This window comes from Gigantopelta aegis, chromosome 4, assembly GCF_016097555.1.
Source record: "Gigantopelta aegis isolate Gae_Host chromosome 4, Gae_host_genome, whole genome shotgun sequence".
Taxonomy (NCBI): Eukaryota; Metazoa; Mollusca; class Gastropoda; order Neomphalida; family Peltospiridae; genus Gigantopelta; species Gigantopelta aegis.
The window spans coordinates 31,072,676-31,089,016 of NC_054702.1; the positions used below are offsets into that span (position 1 = coordinate 31,072,676).

At 37.6% G+C, this 16,341-nt stretch overlaps 1 protein-coding gene across 2 annotated transcripts in view; it reads right to left on the bottom strand.

Annotated features, from left to right (window-relative positions):
• Positions 1-9,518, bottom strand: part of LOC121370367 (unconventional myosin-VIIb-like) — a 162,006-nt gene extending 152,488 nt beyond the window's left edge. For both annotated transcript variants that reach the window (XM_041495534.1, XM_041495533.1), the window contains exon 1: positions 9,363-9,518. In XM_041495534.1, coding sequence (XP_041351468.1) covers positions 9,363-9,405 — 43 coding nt within the window. In that variant the 5' untranslated portion in view covers positions 9,406-9,518. The remainder of the gene's footprint in view (positions 1-9,362) is intronic.
• Positions 9,519-16,341: the final 6,823 nt, after the last annotated feature.

Below are 16,341 nucleotides of genomic sequence, written 5' to 3' on the forward strand. Positions count from 1 at the left end.
AGGAGTGGCAATGCACACCCGTGGTGCCATGGATTGTATGCTTTTACTGGCATCTGTGGTGTCGTCGTTAAGCCGTCAGACATAAGGTTGGTAGGTACTGGGTTTGTAGCCTGGTACCGGCTCCCACTCAGAGTTTTAACAACCAATGGGTAGATGTAAAACCACAATACCCTCTTTTCTCAAACAACTAACCCACTGTTCTGGACAGACAGCCCAGATAGCTGAGGTGTGTGTCCAGGACAGCTTGCTTGAACCTTAATTGGATGTATGCACAAAAATAAGTTAAAATGAAAAATGTAGGCTTTTTGTGTTAAATGTGGTATATGGCATATGCCGTCATGTCTATAGAATAAAGTTTGTTTTGTTTAACGACACCACTAGAGCACATTGATTAATTTATCATAGGCTAATGGATGTCAAACATTTGGTAATTTTGACAAATAGTCTTTGAGAGGAAACCTGCAGCATTTTTCCATTAGTAGCAAGGTCTCTTTTATATGCACCATCCCATAGACAGGATAGCACATACCAGGGCTAAACATTTGTGTGAATCTCCTAATCCGATTCACGCCAGGATTCGTGCAAGAAAAAAACATCTGAATTCAATTCGTGTGAAATATTTCCACAAATTTATTAAATTGAATAATCAGTGAGTAAAACGTTACAGAATTTTAAAAAAAGAAAAAAGTCAAGCTTGAGTTTAAACTGGCTTCAAAAGCATAGCATACATTCAAATCCATGCATGTTCGAAACATAGAGGTTTATCAAGATAAGTCTGGGCCTGGAGCCAAGCTGTGGTTGGTCCCTTTCTATGAACCAAATTGCCAACGAAGAGAAGCGAAAGGAACATGTTTGTTCAGTTCTTACACAATAACAATAGACAGTAGTGCCACTTTTAGTAATACATCAAACATATCTAGTTCGCTGATATTATGTTCCTAACTTTGAATTACCTGCTCTTTTTAATCAATAAATCTTTTTGTCAGTAGCGGAAATGTACTTTAGTAATATCCATACAAACAATGAACCAATGAGCAAAATACATCGGCAAAAGTATCCCATACGCTGTTTACGAATGAGCAATCTTCGAAAAGTAACCTGAGCTGCGTTCAGCCAGACCGGGCAGAAAATCGTCCACTAGACTGGTTTAAGCGCTTCACAGTAAACAAAATGGCCATGTTGGGGAACCAATCAATTAGTTCGCCAACATTAGCCAAACGTTTGCTGGCTGAACTTGGGGCTGGTAAGACACCTATAAAAAAAAAACTGACTGTAAAGAAAAATGGAACCAACAACTAAAAAAAACTTGGATACACTGTTACTGACAAATTGGTTATTCTTTCCAGTAAATAGTAAGGGTTGTTTTATATACACTAATCCATATACAGTTAGCAGCATATGACACATAATTCTACATATACCAACACTGTTGATAAAGTTCTCTGAAAATGTTTAGAATCGGAGGATTCCCATGGACTGCTTCCATGGGAATCCTCATGGATTCTCGGGAAAAAAGCCAAATATTTAGTCCTGCATACCACGGCCTTTGATATACCAAAGAAATAGCCCAATGGGCCCACCGACAGGTATCGATCCTAGACCGACAGCACATCAAGCGAACACTTTACCACTGGTCTATGTTCTGCCCAGTCTATGGAATAATGCATATAAAAGATTTCTTGCTGCTAACAGCAAAATGTACGAACCCAAGCACCTCAGTAGAGTGCTAAACTGAATGAGTTAAATATACATGCGGTGATATTGTATGCTCTATGTATTCACTATGAGCAAAATCAAGGCACGCTGAAGATCACACTTTTTGTATCATGCCAGGTGACCAATTACATAAAGTTTCAAATGATATTCATTAAAATGTTTACTGCAAGGCCATCAATTTGCAACTCCCCTAAAACTGTCCAGGCAAGCATGGAGGGGAGCGGGAGTCATCACTCACCTTTCCCGCAAAATACTGTACTATGTATTCTATATTTGAATTATAAACAACAATTGATCAAAGTGTACATGTGGGGTTTTGTTTAATCAGATGTTTTCCAGAACAAACTGCTACTCCTGACTTTAATTAGTAGCATGTGGTAACCTCCTGGTAACCTGAACAACCATTTCAGACTTATTTTGATGCCAGAAGAACCACACAGTGGATACACCAAGTTACATCTCACTTTTACAACACAAAAGAGTGCAGTCTTTATGAACCTGGCACCCTATGACTCCTGTTCCGCACCATGGTGCATGGATAGCAACATTCTCATCTGGGAACTGGGAACTCTATTAACGTGCCCATATCCTTAAAGGTTCAGGCACGCCAACCCCGGACCTAAACATTGACCTCGTCAGTGACCAGCTCCGGGGTAGGAGGGTACATTCTCATCAGGTTATTCAATCAGAGCATTGGAGTACCCAACAAGGCACACGCGAGCGGGTGAAATGAGCCAAAACTTCTCTTTGATCAGCTTGACTTCACCCTGATAATGGGATATGGGAACTCTGTTAACGTGCCCATATCCAATGAAGGTACAGGCACGCCCATCCCGGACATAACCTCTGACATTGCCAGTGACTAATTCCTCACCCTGATAATGTTCTTCAGGCAAAATAAATGTTACTTTGTAAAAACAGTGACTAATTGCACTGTTCACAGTCACGGATGATTGGTGAAGAACTTGAGATACATCTATTCATAAATAATAATTAAGTGTTAAGTATCGGAGAGTTCGAAGTGACACTCTGGTGCTATAAAATCATGAGACAGGCTCAGGGAGATCGAGGGTTGTCTTGTCCAAACTACACACGTGGTTGGTGCTAAAAGTAAAATGTACAACTGACTGGGTATAATTTTGAGTAATTCTATTGTTTATTTCATATACATCTAATAATATTTTTAATTAAAATTTAATTTGCAATTTTACTGAAGAGAGTTGGGGTTTTTTATAGTTCATTTTGTTATGAATATCACCTCTCATAAGAATACGAATATGACTATGTTCTTTATTACACTTTTGTCATGATATAAAATTATATATTTACAATATCTGTAACCCTGTATGACAATGAAAATCATTATCGGCCAACAGAAGCAATTGGTCTGTTACACACGAATGCAAACATAAAAGAACAGAGCATTATTATCCCACTTTATGTGATTTTCAGCTAATATTGAAATCATTATCAAAACAGATGTGATGAAGTTATTTGTACATCAACCTGTTCACCAAAATATGTCTTTGTTCGTGACATAATCATTCAAACAGTAGATGAACATATTTCTTATGTATTAATTTTGGGTATTAATTATTTATATTAATTTAGGTATTAATTATTTTCATTTTTAAATATGTATAACATTTTTATGGATTACACGTTGTTGTTTCACAGACTTTTTCATGATGAATAAATTCAACATACAAATAAAGATGTTGAAACTATATACTACTCAAAAGAATTTAAGGGTCAAAATTTTTTAACCAAATAAGTTTCAGAGTGTATTACATTGATGATATATTACCAACATTTTTATCATGTCTCCCTCCATTTACAAAAAAGCACAAATCCTCTCAAAGTATAGAGAGAGAGGTGACTGCTCACCCTAAAGGTTGTCCTCAGGCATGATCCACATTAGAACATCGTTTATAGTGTGGGAATCCACCCCTGGGGGGTACTAACCACATTGTCGTGTGAGTCATGTTGTGGGGAGACAGGAACTCTATATAATGTGGTGGAATGCCAAAAAAGTTGACCTAGAGCAATGAAGGTTGGCCGGGGGGCATGGTTATCCCCCCCCCCCCCAATATCCGTACCAAGTGAATCAGAGTGATGAATACAGCACACAAAAAGTTAATCCATGTTTTGTTAAATGACACCACTAGAGCACATTGATTTATTATTAATCATTGGTTATTGAATATCAAACATTTTGGTAATTTTTTTAGTCTTAGAGAAAATCCACTACATAAACATTTTTTCATTGGCAGCAAAGGATCTTTTATATGCACTTTTCCACAGACAAAACAGCACATACCACAGCAGTTGATTTACTGGTACCAGTCATATGGGGCACTAGATGGGAGGAGAAAACCCCAATGGGCCCACCAAGGTGATTTGATCCTACAACCCAAGCACCTTAGGTGAACATTATACCGTACTAATTGAGCTGAACCCCACCCCATAAAACATCTGGAAATGGTTTCGAACAGCCTGGCGACGGCAGCGTGTTTTATCTCGACGACGCACTCAACACATTTTTATTTACGGTTATATGGCGTCAGACATATGGTGAAGGACCACACAGATATTGGGGAGGAAACCCGCTGTTACCACTTCATGGGCTATTCTTTTCAATTAGCAGCAAAGGATCTTTTATATGCACCATCCCATAGACAGGATAGCACATACCACAGCCTCTGATGTACCAGTCGTGGTGTACTGGCTGAAGTGAGAAATAGCCCAATGGGCCCACCGACGGGTATCGATCCCAAACCGACTGTGCATTAAGTGAGCACTTTACCATTCGGCTACATCTCGACCCACATAAAACATGTGATGCACACATGGAACACACATGCAGCAGACACATGATATGATACAATTGTATTTGCCCTGTAGTAATGCATTTATTTCATGAATAATTATAACTGGTTAGCTGACTCTTCAATAAAATTGTAACCTCAAACTAATAAGGAACAGGTTCAGACATATCGCATTGTCACAACCAGGAAGTTGGTTTCAGATCAATGAACTGATGGAAAAACAGTGAAATATGAATTCCCATTTGGTTTCTATTAAAACAAAATGTCACATACCAATATATTGTGTTATTCTGGATGTAGCTTAGTAACGGAGCACTCACAATATATATATTTTTTTTTTTAACAACACCCAGGGCTTTAGATTACATCAAAGTTGAGGTGATAAACGTTGTGCTCGAAATACATATGCCCAAAATAATCATGACATTAAAATAACTTGTAATGCAATTTTGAATATCGACAACTCTCCACCAGCTGTTAATAGCAGTACTGAACTAAAACGACTTTTCTGTGCTCAGAAAAGAAAAAAAGTATCCATTGTGCCCAAATTAGTGAGATCTAAAGCACTGGACACCACTAGAGCACATTGATTAATTAATCATCAACTATTGGATGTCAAGACATTTGGTAAATGTGACTCATAGTTTTCAGAGAAAATCTGCTACATGTTTCCATTAGCAACAAGGGATCTTTTAAATGCACTTTCCCCACATACAGGGCAGCACATACAACAGCCTTTGATATACCAGCTGTGGGACACGGGTTGGGACGGGGGGGGGGGGGGGGGGAGCCAAATGGGTGTTACTGGGGAGCTAGCATGCCCCCAAACCATAATGCATCTGAAAGCAACTAAAAATTTTTTTTACAAACATTACAGGTGAGCATGTTCCCAAACCAGAAAGCATCTAAAAGAAACTAAAAATTAAAAAAAATTTTACAGGGGAGGATGCCCCCAAACCCCTCTAGCATTTCCACCCCCTTTGGGGCTCAGTTTACGTCAAACTATTTTGCCAACCCTCTGAACAAAAATCCTGGGGGACACACAGTCTGATGGTAATCCAGCAGCAAAACACTGCCATCAATAAAGGCCCTGACCTAAAGTAATGGGCGTCTTAGCTCAGAACAGGGGAGATAATAAAACAGGTGGCGCGTCACTCGTCAGGGTCCAACAAACTAGGACAATAGCTGTATTTTTTCATTGCTTTGTCATTCTTTGTTATATCACGATCATAAGGGACCAAAACCGTATCGGCTCTGTACAGGACGGTCTATAGTATACGCTGCAGTGAATAATAATAAAGAAAATATATGGTTATTGTCTTCAATAGTATTGTAAAATCATATATAATGAACACGGCTCTGTACAGTACGCATTTCCTACACAGGGTTGGTCTAGATATTTTTATATACTTAGATATTTGGTTGGGAAAACACATTAACAGTAAAGGGAATAAATATATATTTTGTATCGTTCCTACACAGGGCGGTCTAGTATTTTATATACTTAGATATGGTGGAAAACACATTAACAGTAAAGGGAATAAATATATATTTTGTATATAAAGAAAATATATGTATATTTTGGATAAAATACTCGGGGAAAAAAAGAATATATATCTCCAACATGTGCGTGTGCGAGTATTAAAAAATATATATAGTGATGACGTTCCTACACAGCACGGTTCTGCACATGACGGTCTATAGTATACACTGCAGTGAATGGTTACCAGTTGACGTTTGTCTACACGTGTACTGAGATATGAGGGGGGAAGTAAGTAATAATAAAGAAAATATATGTAAGACATGTGTAATAATAATCAATAAATATATATGAAAAGCCGGCTACATGTTTCCATTAGCAACAAGGGATATCGTCAACGTCCCTAACTGCGTTATGCTTCAAAATTCCGTTCACTTTGGTTTTCTCGTGCATGGTTCGCGCAATCAACATCCGATTTGTTGTCATGGGCATGCTCGTTCATGTATTACCATTACTGTGAAAAAAAAAACTGATACGTAAAAGAAACTAAAAAAGTCATTCACAGGGGAGGGCCGCTTATAACCTGAATTTCCAGTCAGAGGCAAACCAGCTTTATTTTGGACCCTGTCAATCGTCGCGCCATCTGGAATAGAGTTATCTCCACCTGTTTCAGCTAAGACGCCCATTCATATCATAACTACAGCAATTGACATTGGTGCCCCACCCCAGGGTTTCTGCTACAGGGTATGAAGGGTAAAATTGCATACCCTAAAATCTTGGAAATTAATGAGATACATGTTTATAATTTTTTGAAATATTAAAGTGAAAGAAATGATGTTTAAATTTTGTCAAAGCTACTGCATGAAATGCAGTGTCCAGTTTCAAAAGATTTCAAAACCCATAATCACCTACAGTCCGTCCCACAGAGAACACCTTTTCCATGCTATGGAATTCACTATAAATTATTTGCACACAAAAATAGCTGTTGTATTTTTTTTTTAAATCCAAAACACTTTTAATTTTCTTCTTACATCAAACCAAGTTGAAATTATTTACAAAGAAACATTTTGATAGAATGATGGGGCGGACTATATAGTAGGAAAACTTACAATATGTTTTGTTTTCACTACATAGTAACATAACTCAAATTAGGAAAGACTTCCAAAGGTTCCAGCATGCATGCTAATACTATCACTAACCTTAACCCTAAACCTAAACCTGAATGAACTGAATGCTGGAATGTTCAGAAGTCTTGCCTCAAATTATGCAGAAAGCCTCTCTGTCTATCTCTCTCCCCAACCCCTAAGTGTTAAAATAACCTAGACACCAAATAGCCTTAGTTTAACAATGACATGTACTCAGCTGTTGTTAAACAAACATTTTCTTCCCATTCCTTTCAAAGTAACTAATGGCCTTCAGTTATCTATATTAATTATTTATACTGATGAAACAAGACCTAATAACAAAACATACACTGGGTATTCAAGTGATAACTTGTATAAAAATGGGCATATTTCAAACATATAGACAACTTGTGTCGCTGTGGGAATTAATCAATCGTTTATGACATAGACCAATTATCTTTGTTTTATGGTAATGCCACGTGATTTAAAGCCTCAACGCATGAACATGTAAATGTAGAATACAAATCAATAAGAATCCTAATTATATTCGCAGATCTATGCAGTTTTCAGTCTCCTTGGCGTTTTAACTCTTATGAGAGTGCTTGTCGCATTGTTAGGACCACTTCCGCGTCTGGACTGCAAAGAACTGCTCAAGCATATGTAAAATGGCAGAAACAGGGAATTAACTCCTCATTCAAACATGCACAACATGCAAATTGGTCGTGGGGATGGGGAGAGCATTCTCATCCTCTTTCAATACAAAATCCTAGCTACTCAATGATCTCCCTGACCCACACGGAACATTTTGTTTTCAAAATCATGATTAGCCACTGCTAGCTCTGGGTCAGGAGATAATTTTGCCAAATCATCTGTTAAACTTCAAAAACTGCAGAAACACAGTTATTTTGTAACAAAATATAAATTATTACATGAAATTATTTTGCCAAATTATCTGTTAAACTTCAAAAATGGCAGAAACACAGTTATTTTGTAACAAAATATAAATTATTACATGAAATTATTTTGCCAAATTAAAATAAAATTCGCCAATTGTTTTTTAAATTAGCAATTGGCGAATGCCAAAGCTAGCCCTGCTAGCGATATTTTTAGTCAACAGAAAATTTATTAGCAACTACTATTTAATGTTTAAAATTGTGTACATAGCAATCTCTGAAACTTGACTAGCGAACTGCAAAGCGATACTGAACAAAATGTTCCTCGATTCATCTTACTAAATACTATGTCAGTAGCCCAATTAACACATACATGCATGCTAAAGTTAAAGTTAAAGGTTGCTTTGTTTAATGACACCACTAGAGCACATTGATTTATTAATCATCGGGTATTGGATGTCTAACATTTGGTAATTCTGACATATAGTCCTAAAAGTTAGAGAAAAGCTGCTACATTTTCCTATTAGTAACAAGGGATCTTTTATATGCATCATCCCATAGACAGGATACCATATATACCATGGCATTTTCTAAACCAGTCATTGTGCACTGGCTGGAATGAAAAATAGCCCATTGGGCCCACCAACGGGGATTGATCCTAGACTGACTATGCATCAGTCGAGTTCTTTTCCACTAGACTACATCCCACCCAAACACATATATATATGCATGCATGTACACACACACACACACATACATACATACACAGACACACACACACACACACACACACCAATAATGACATAAACATAGACCTCATGACACTGACAGACACACCATTGTCATAACTAGGGGAGGGGTGGGGGGGGGGGGGTCTATAGCTCCCTTATTAAGAGAATTATTGCTTAGCTTCCAACCCTCAATATACTATCCTGTTTAGCCCAATGACTATATTATGAAATATATCCGATAATGTTTAACATCTCAAACAACAATTCTTAGTGTTACACATTCAACATTGTTTGAACATGCTTCTCGGCTATGTGGAAATCAAGTCACAGCGACCTTATAATATATCACTGACTGGTTTAGAAAAAAAACCCACTGCTGGATTTATTACTAGTATGACTACTTCGCATTGTGGGCAGGGACAAGCCAAGACGTCGGTTACTCACACGCCACATCAGCTGTTCTGTGACAACAAAGAAACTCTGTGTCTGTGTCTATGTCTGTGTGTGTGCTCCCGTCCCCTACTCATCCATGACCGACTAGATCGACTTTACACGCGCTGGCACGATCGATTTAACCTACATTCACTTACCGTGTAGCGACAAATCCGATTTCTTCCTCAGAATGGCATCCATATCCACAGAAACTAGTCCTAAGTCATTCTGGTGGGGAGTATTTGCCCACTAGGAAGCGAACCCGTGTAGGTTGGCTGTCAATGAGCGGTAACCGTTATCGTGTGTGTTGTGAGTCATTGTTCGCTTTCAAGTTGGCGCGCCGCTCCCACATCCTTCTGTGCTTGACTTGCACTGGAAGCCAGTTGGTGAAAATCAGATACCAGTTTACGATGCTAATGTATATGATTGGTAATAGCACGGCCGGCATCGCAACACGACATTCGGTTCTCTAACTAAGCATTGGATGGGTGAAGGCGCTAATCCATATTTAAAATGGGGAGAGCGTGTAACATTAATTATGTATTGCCGAGCCAGTGACCCATGATATGTGTATCAAAAGCCTTGGTATGTGCTGTCCTGAAAGGTACATTTAATAGCAAACTATATGGGACTATGATATATCGCCTTAATCATCGCCTAGTGCCGTAGTGGAAGTTTGTTTATTTTGTTTTGTTTAACGACACCACTAGAGCACATTGATTTATTAATCATCGGCTACTGGATGTCAAACATATGGTAATTTTGACAGTCATAGAGAGGAAACCCGCTAAATTTTTTCCATTAGTAGTAAAATATCTTTTATATGCACTTTTCCACAGACAAAACAGTACATACCACAGCAGTTGATTTACTGGTACCAGCCATGTGGGGCACTAGATGAGAGGGGGAAACCCCAATTGGCCCACCAAGGTGATTTGATCCTACGACTCGAGCATCTCTGGTGAACGTTATAATAATTGAGCTGAACTCCACCCCATAAAACATCTGGATATGTTTTATTTAACAACGCACTCAACATATTTTTATTTACGGTTATATGGCGTCAGACATATGGTGAAGGACCACACAGATATTGGGGAGGAAACCTGCTGTCGTCACTTCATGGGCTACTATTTTTAATTAGCAGTAAGAGATCTTTTATATGCACCATCCCACAGGACAGTACATACCACCGCCTTTGATATACCAGTCGTGGTGCACTGGCTGGAACGAGAAATAGCCTAATGGGCCCACCGACGGAGATCGATCCAAAACCGACTGCGCATCAAGCGAGCGCTTTACAACTGGGCTACGTCCCGCTCCTCGGCTAATGGATTCATATAAACTGTTTAAAAGAAGAAACCCTACAGTTGTATAGTTTTCACACTGTGTAGCATAACTATTATGGTACCGTAATTCTGACACATAGTTTTCCGAGGAAACTTGGTAGCCTACATTTTTCTTTTAGAAGCAAATTATCTCTTTATATTTGCTATAAATAAGGCGGCGGGACGTAGTCCAGTAGCGCAGTCATCCTCATGGGCGGAAGGAGCGGATATATATATATATATATATATATATATATATATATATATATATATATATATATATATGTGTGTGTGTGTGTGTATGTATAATACACTCGTACATGTGTTCTTTCTGTTTAATATTCTGACAGTATCGACACTTTACTAATATACTGACAATATCGCACGAAAATAGATATTTTTGAAAATTATTCAAACGGGAACACCCCTGCAGCACCATCTGCAAGAGGGGAAGACCCCTCTCACACCCACTCTCTCCGCCGCCCCAATATCAAATTTGTTCTGACATTTCCGATTCTTGGATCGATCCCCGTCAGCCAATGCACTACGATATATTAAAGGTCGTGGTATATGCTACCCTGTCTGTGGAATTGTGCATATAAAAGCTACTAAATGGAAAAATGAAGCGGGTTCAGGGCCGTAGCTAGGATTTTTTGTTGGGGGGAGAGGGCAACTGAGTAGTTAATAGTATAATAATCCTTAAACGGTTAAGAATTTTTTTTTCATCAAGTTTCTATAAAAAATTTCGGATTTCATCCCCCCCCCCCCCCCCGTAGCGGGTTTCCTCTGATGACTACGTGTCAGAATTACAAAATGTTTGACATCCAATAGCCGATGATTAATAAATCAATGTGCTCTAGTAGTGTCGTTATACAAGACAAACTTTTAACTCTTTTTGCTATAAATAATTACCAATGAATCGATCCCATACAGAATCATTGCATAAATAGTCTAACACGGGAATTTCAAGGTTGTAATGTGCTGCACATAACAGTGGCGTAACTTGTCACGTCCGGGACGGGATTTAGCACAGTCGGTTGAGTGCTCGCTTGAGGTGCTTGCATCGCAGGATCGAACCATCTCGGTGGATCCATTCAGCTGATTGTGTTTTTCCCCCTTCCAACCAGTGCACCACAATTGGTCAAAGGCCGTGGTGTTTGCTGTCCTATCTATGGGAAAGTGCATATAAATATCCCTTGGTGCTAATGAAAAAATGTAGTGGGTTTTCTCTGATGACTGTGTCAGAATTACCAAATGTTTGACATCCAATAGCTGATGATTAAGTAATCAATGAGCTCTAGTGATGTCGTTAAACCAAAAAAAAATCGTTATAGACTCGTTAAACAAAATAAACTTTAACTTTTAACATTATTGAAGATACATTTAGCCTATGTAGTTCAGATTATAATAAACAAACACAAAATTAATTGACAAAAAAAAAACAGAGGGCCCGGGCCCCTTGGGCATCCCTTCTAAATCAGCGCCTGGGGTGAAAACGAGGAGCGGCGTAGGGAGGGAATGGGGGTAATTTATCCAACTAGGCCTATTTGATATAAACCAAAATGTCCGCACAGTATGTCGATCGATTACATCTTTAAAATGTTACTGGGTGTTCCATCATAGTTACATGTGTCATATTGCGCTATTTTTACATTTATTTGTAATAAATAAGTTATAATAAATAATCTTTGCAATAATAACTCGTGACTGTTGAAGTTGTGACGTATAAACAGGGTCGCGTTCAGTACAACTTGATTCCTGTTTTATCATATCGTAACAAATCATAAAATCGACTGGATAGAGGGCCGTCGGAGACAGACCGTAAATTTGTAGGCAACATATCATCCACTAAATATTTTTCTGTTTTGCTTTTCTTCTCGTAAATTAAATAGTTTATTTATTTATTTATTGTTATTTTTTATGGATATATAGTTGATGGTATATAAAAAGAAGAGTTTGTTTTATTTAACATAGGCTACTCTTTTACGACAGGCAACAAGGGATCTTTTATTTGCGCTTCCCACAGGCAGGATAGCACAAACCATGGCCTTTGTTGAACCAGTTATGGATCACTGGTCGGTGCAAGTGGTTTACACCTACATGAGACTTGCGGAGCACTCACTCAGGGTTTGGAGTTCGTATCTGGTTTAAAAATCCCATGCCTCGACTGGGATCCCAACCCAGTACCTACCAGCCTGTAGACCGATGGCCTAACCATGACGCCAACGAGGCCGGTTGTTGATGGTATAGGTCCAATGCTTACATTTCAAAGTTAATAAATAATTTTGGAAGGCAATTTTGAAACTTTGGGGGAGTTAAATTGTATCCGCCTTGCAATCTCACCTATTAATTTATAACACGGCTTACTAATGCTACAAACATATTTTTAATAAACTCGTTTGTGATTGCTACCTAAGTTATCATCAGCTATCTTTAACATTATTAATTGTATACACGAGAAAGAGAAATCGAATATATTTGTATAATGCAGTACGCCCTCATATTTTGGGTGCATGCATTTTTGAAGAAAAGAAAAATAAGCTCTTTTCTACTCTTTTAAATAGACATTTTCAAACAGAAATGAGTAGAATATATTCAATGCAATTAAGCTTGAAATGCGGGCAGTGGCACACGTGCTGGGAAACGCACGTTCTTCCCGACACGTGTGCGGAGAAATCGATTATGGTCGGGTATTATGAGCTGTATGAACAGGTTTTCTACTCCTTTTTTTTTTTTTTTGTATGCGCGATTTTTGAAACACTGCTGTTGATAAACGTAGAATTTTCTATTTATTATTAGGCCAATTTTTTAATGTATTCATTTTTAATGTTCCGCGTCTGTACCGCGCCAAAAACCGCACACCGATAAAATCGCACACGCAAACGTGTGTATGAAAAGCGGGTCTAAAATAAACGGGAGGTGGGGTTGAAGTTTGGCAGTAAAACAAGAATTAGGGCTCAGTATTAGTAAAATTGGGTATTTTCCAAGAAGACAAATAAAAAAGAAGGAAATTTTAATCTTAAAATTTTTCTTATTCTTCTAGGGGGTAGGGTCCGCTCTCTGCTATATATACAATTAAATTCTAAACAATTAAATAGGCAGTATACATGTATATTGGTTTAAATAATACTTATTTCACAAAAATATACTGGGATTGATCAACAGCCTTAGCCTATATCAAGACCTCTCCCTACAGTTTACGATACATGCGGATACATGTTTAAATACCACAGACTTACATGTATAGTAGGTTTGAAGGGTATAACGAGTAGAAAACTGCAGAACGTTTACAATTGGATTGGGGAATTTCTAGCTTAAAATTAGTGTAAACTTTAGCAAAAACGTCGCTTTAATTATTTGTGTATGTGTGTACGCAACTTTTTTTTTAATGAGTTCTCTTATGTCAATTGTTTTTTGTTGACCGTTCTGTTTCTGTTCACTTTTTTTGTGGGGGTGGGTGGGAATGGGTTTGGGGATGTTTTATGTTTGGAATGAACCCGAAAAGCTACACAATATACGCAAACGGAGATGGACAGAGGCATGCAGGCATGTTGGGGGATGGGAGGGAGATAGGAGGGAGGGAGGGAAGAAGACACACACACACACACACACACACAGAGAGAGGGATGGAGAGAGAGACAGACATACAGAGAGGGAGGTATGGAGAGAGACAGACAGCGAGAGAGAGAGGGGGGGGGGGAGAGGGATGGAGAGAGAAAGGGAGAGACAGACAGAGAGATAAAGTGAGAGAGAAAAAGAGCCTATATTATTTGTTTTAATTCATTCATTTGTTCATTCATTTCAATGTATTTTCATGCTTATATCCAACTGAGTTTCAAACATGCTCTCCTTTGTACTCCTTAAGTGCATACGGTCTTAGTGCTAAGATCGCTTCGTGGAATGGTGCCCAAGATAGTGAGTTAATGTTTAGTTGTTCAAGGTTAGTGAGAGAGATATCTATATTGTGGCTTAACAACTCCTCATAAAACTGTTAAACCTCACTCTTGTTGGGAGTCAGTACCAAGGTACGGACCTAGTATCTACATACTTTAACCCAACACTTTTATAGAAATATTTATAAATATTTATAAATTAAATCTAAAGACAGATTGTTGTGAACTGTAAAATATGAAACTCTCATTCACCAATGTGTAGGAAAACCAGTCTCAAATGTTTAATGAAATTATCTTTTACAATTTCTTCAGTGTCAAGATGCAAAATTAGCTTATTTGAGGGAGATGACTTTTGAGTTACTGAATGACAATCAATCAGTCGGCAGTTTGTAGTTTGTTCCGTTTAATGCATATAGAGGTATAGAGAATGTTTGATCCTGTCAGATTTACTACAGCATTAATATACATTAAGAATAACAATGGACCCAAGACAGAGCCTTGGGGCACACCAGCAGAATACACTTTAGTACTTTATAAACAACCTTAACAACCATTTGTTGTCAGTGGCAATATAGATAATTTTTAACCAACAAAACTGACAGCAATTCATCTAGATTTCACCATCTAGATTTCACTTCAGTTACCATGTCTTAATAATACAAGTCAAGAAGTTGTTTCCTGATATAAAAGTTAAAGTTTGTTTTGTTTAACGACACGACTATTGGATGTCAAACATTTGGTAATTCTGACATATAGTCTTAAGAGAAAATCTGCTACATTTGTTTTATTAATAGCAAGGGGTCTTTTATACGCACTATCCCACAGCCACGATAGAACATACCACGGCTGTTGATATACCAGTGGTGGATCCAGAGAATCCATTTAGGAGGGGCCCCAATGACATGAGGCGGAAAGCCAATGGAACTTTGGGGGAGGTTTGGAGGGGATCGTAAAAATAAATAAATTAATATATAATAAAATTATAACTGTCACAAAATTTAGGTTCGCCTCTGTATACCAGTCATGATACGCCCACCATCGGTGATCAATCCTAGACTGAACGCACATCAGGTGAGTGCTTTACCACTGGGCCATATCCCACCCCTCCCTGGTATAAAGCCAAATAAAAATTTGGCTGTAATAATTATTATTAGTTATCAAACAATCTTTATAGGCATTCACATTAATAACTAAAACCAACTGCATGTATATATTTATATTGCACTGTTTTTGTCAAAATATTAGCATACATACAGTCTTAAATAAACCTTTCTAGGTTACCAAAATTAAAGTCATAATGCCAAATTAAATCACATGTACACATGTAAGTAAATCTTAGTACACGGTAGCATATCATCTTCTAATCACATTCATTACTACTTAACACTTTCTATTTATAATTAATTGTAATTACATATATTATATACACATGTATTTATCAAACAGTTAAACTTGTACATTATAAAATCCAAGATGGCTACTTAACATGTTATTGAATTTGAAATAGATGTATATTGTAAACTTCAGTGCAATAAAAGGTGAATTAAAAAACAAAAACAATAACAATAAACAAATTACATAAGTACATATATTTAATGGCATCACAATTTTTTAAATTAAAAATCACTCCAAGGGGAGAAAAGATCTGGGGCCTAATTCACAAAGCTCTCTTAGGCTCTGTTAAACAACAAAGCATCCTCTTTGCAAGTCTTTTAGCACTGTACTGCAAGATCGCAAAGTTGTGATAGTTTAGTGAACTTTGTCCAAATTGATTAGATAGGTTTTATTGTAACTACATGTGTATTGTTGTTCTACAGGAATAGACAGATTCTTTTATATTGCTTGAATAAACTTCAATCTAACTAAAGAACCATCAACCAATCATTTTAAAAATAACCAAATAAGGGAATGGCTCA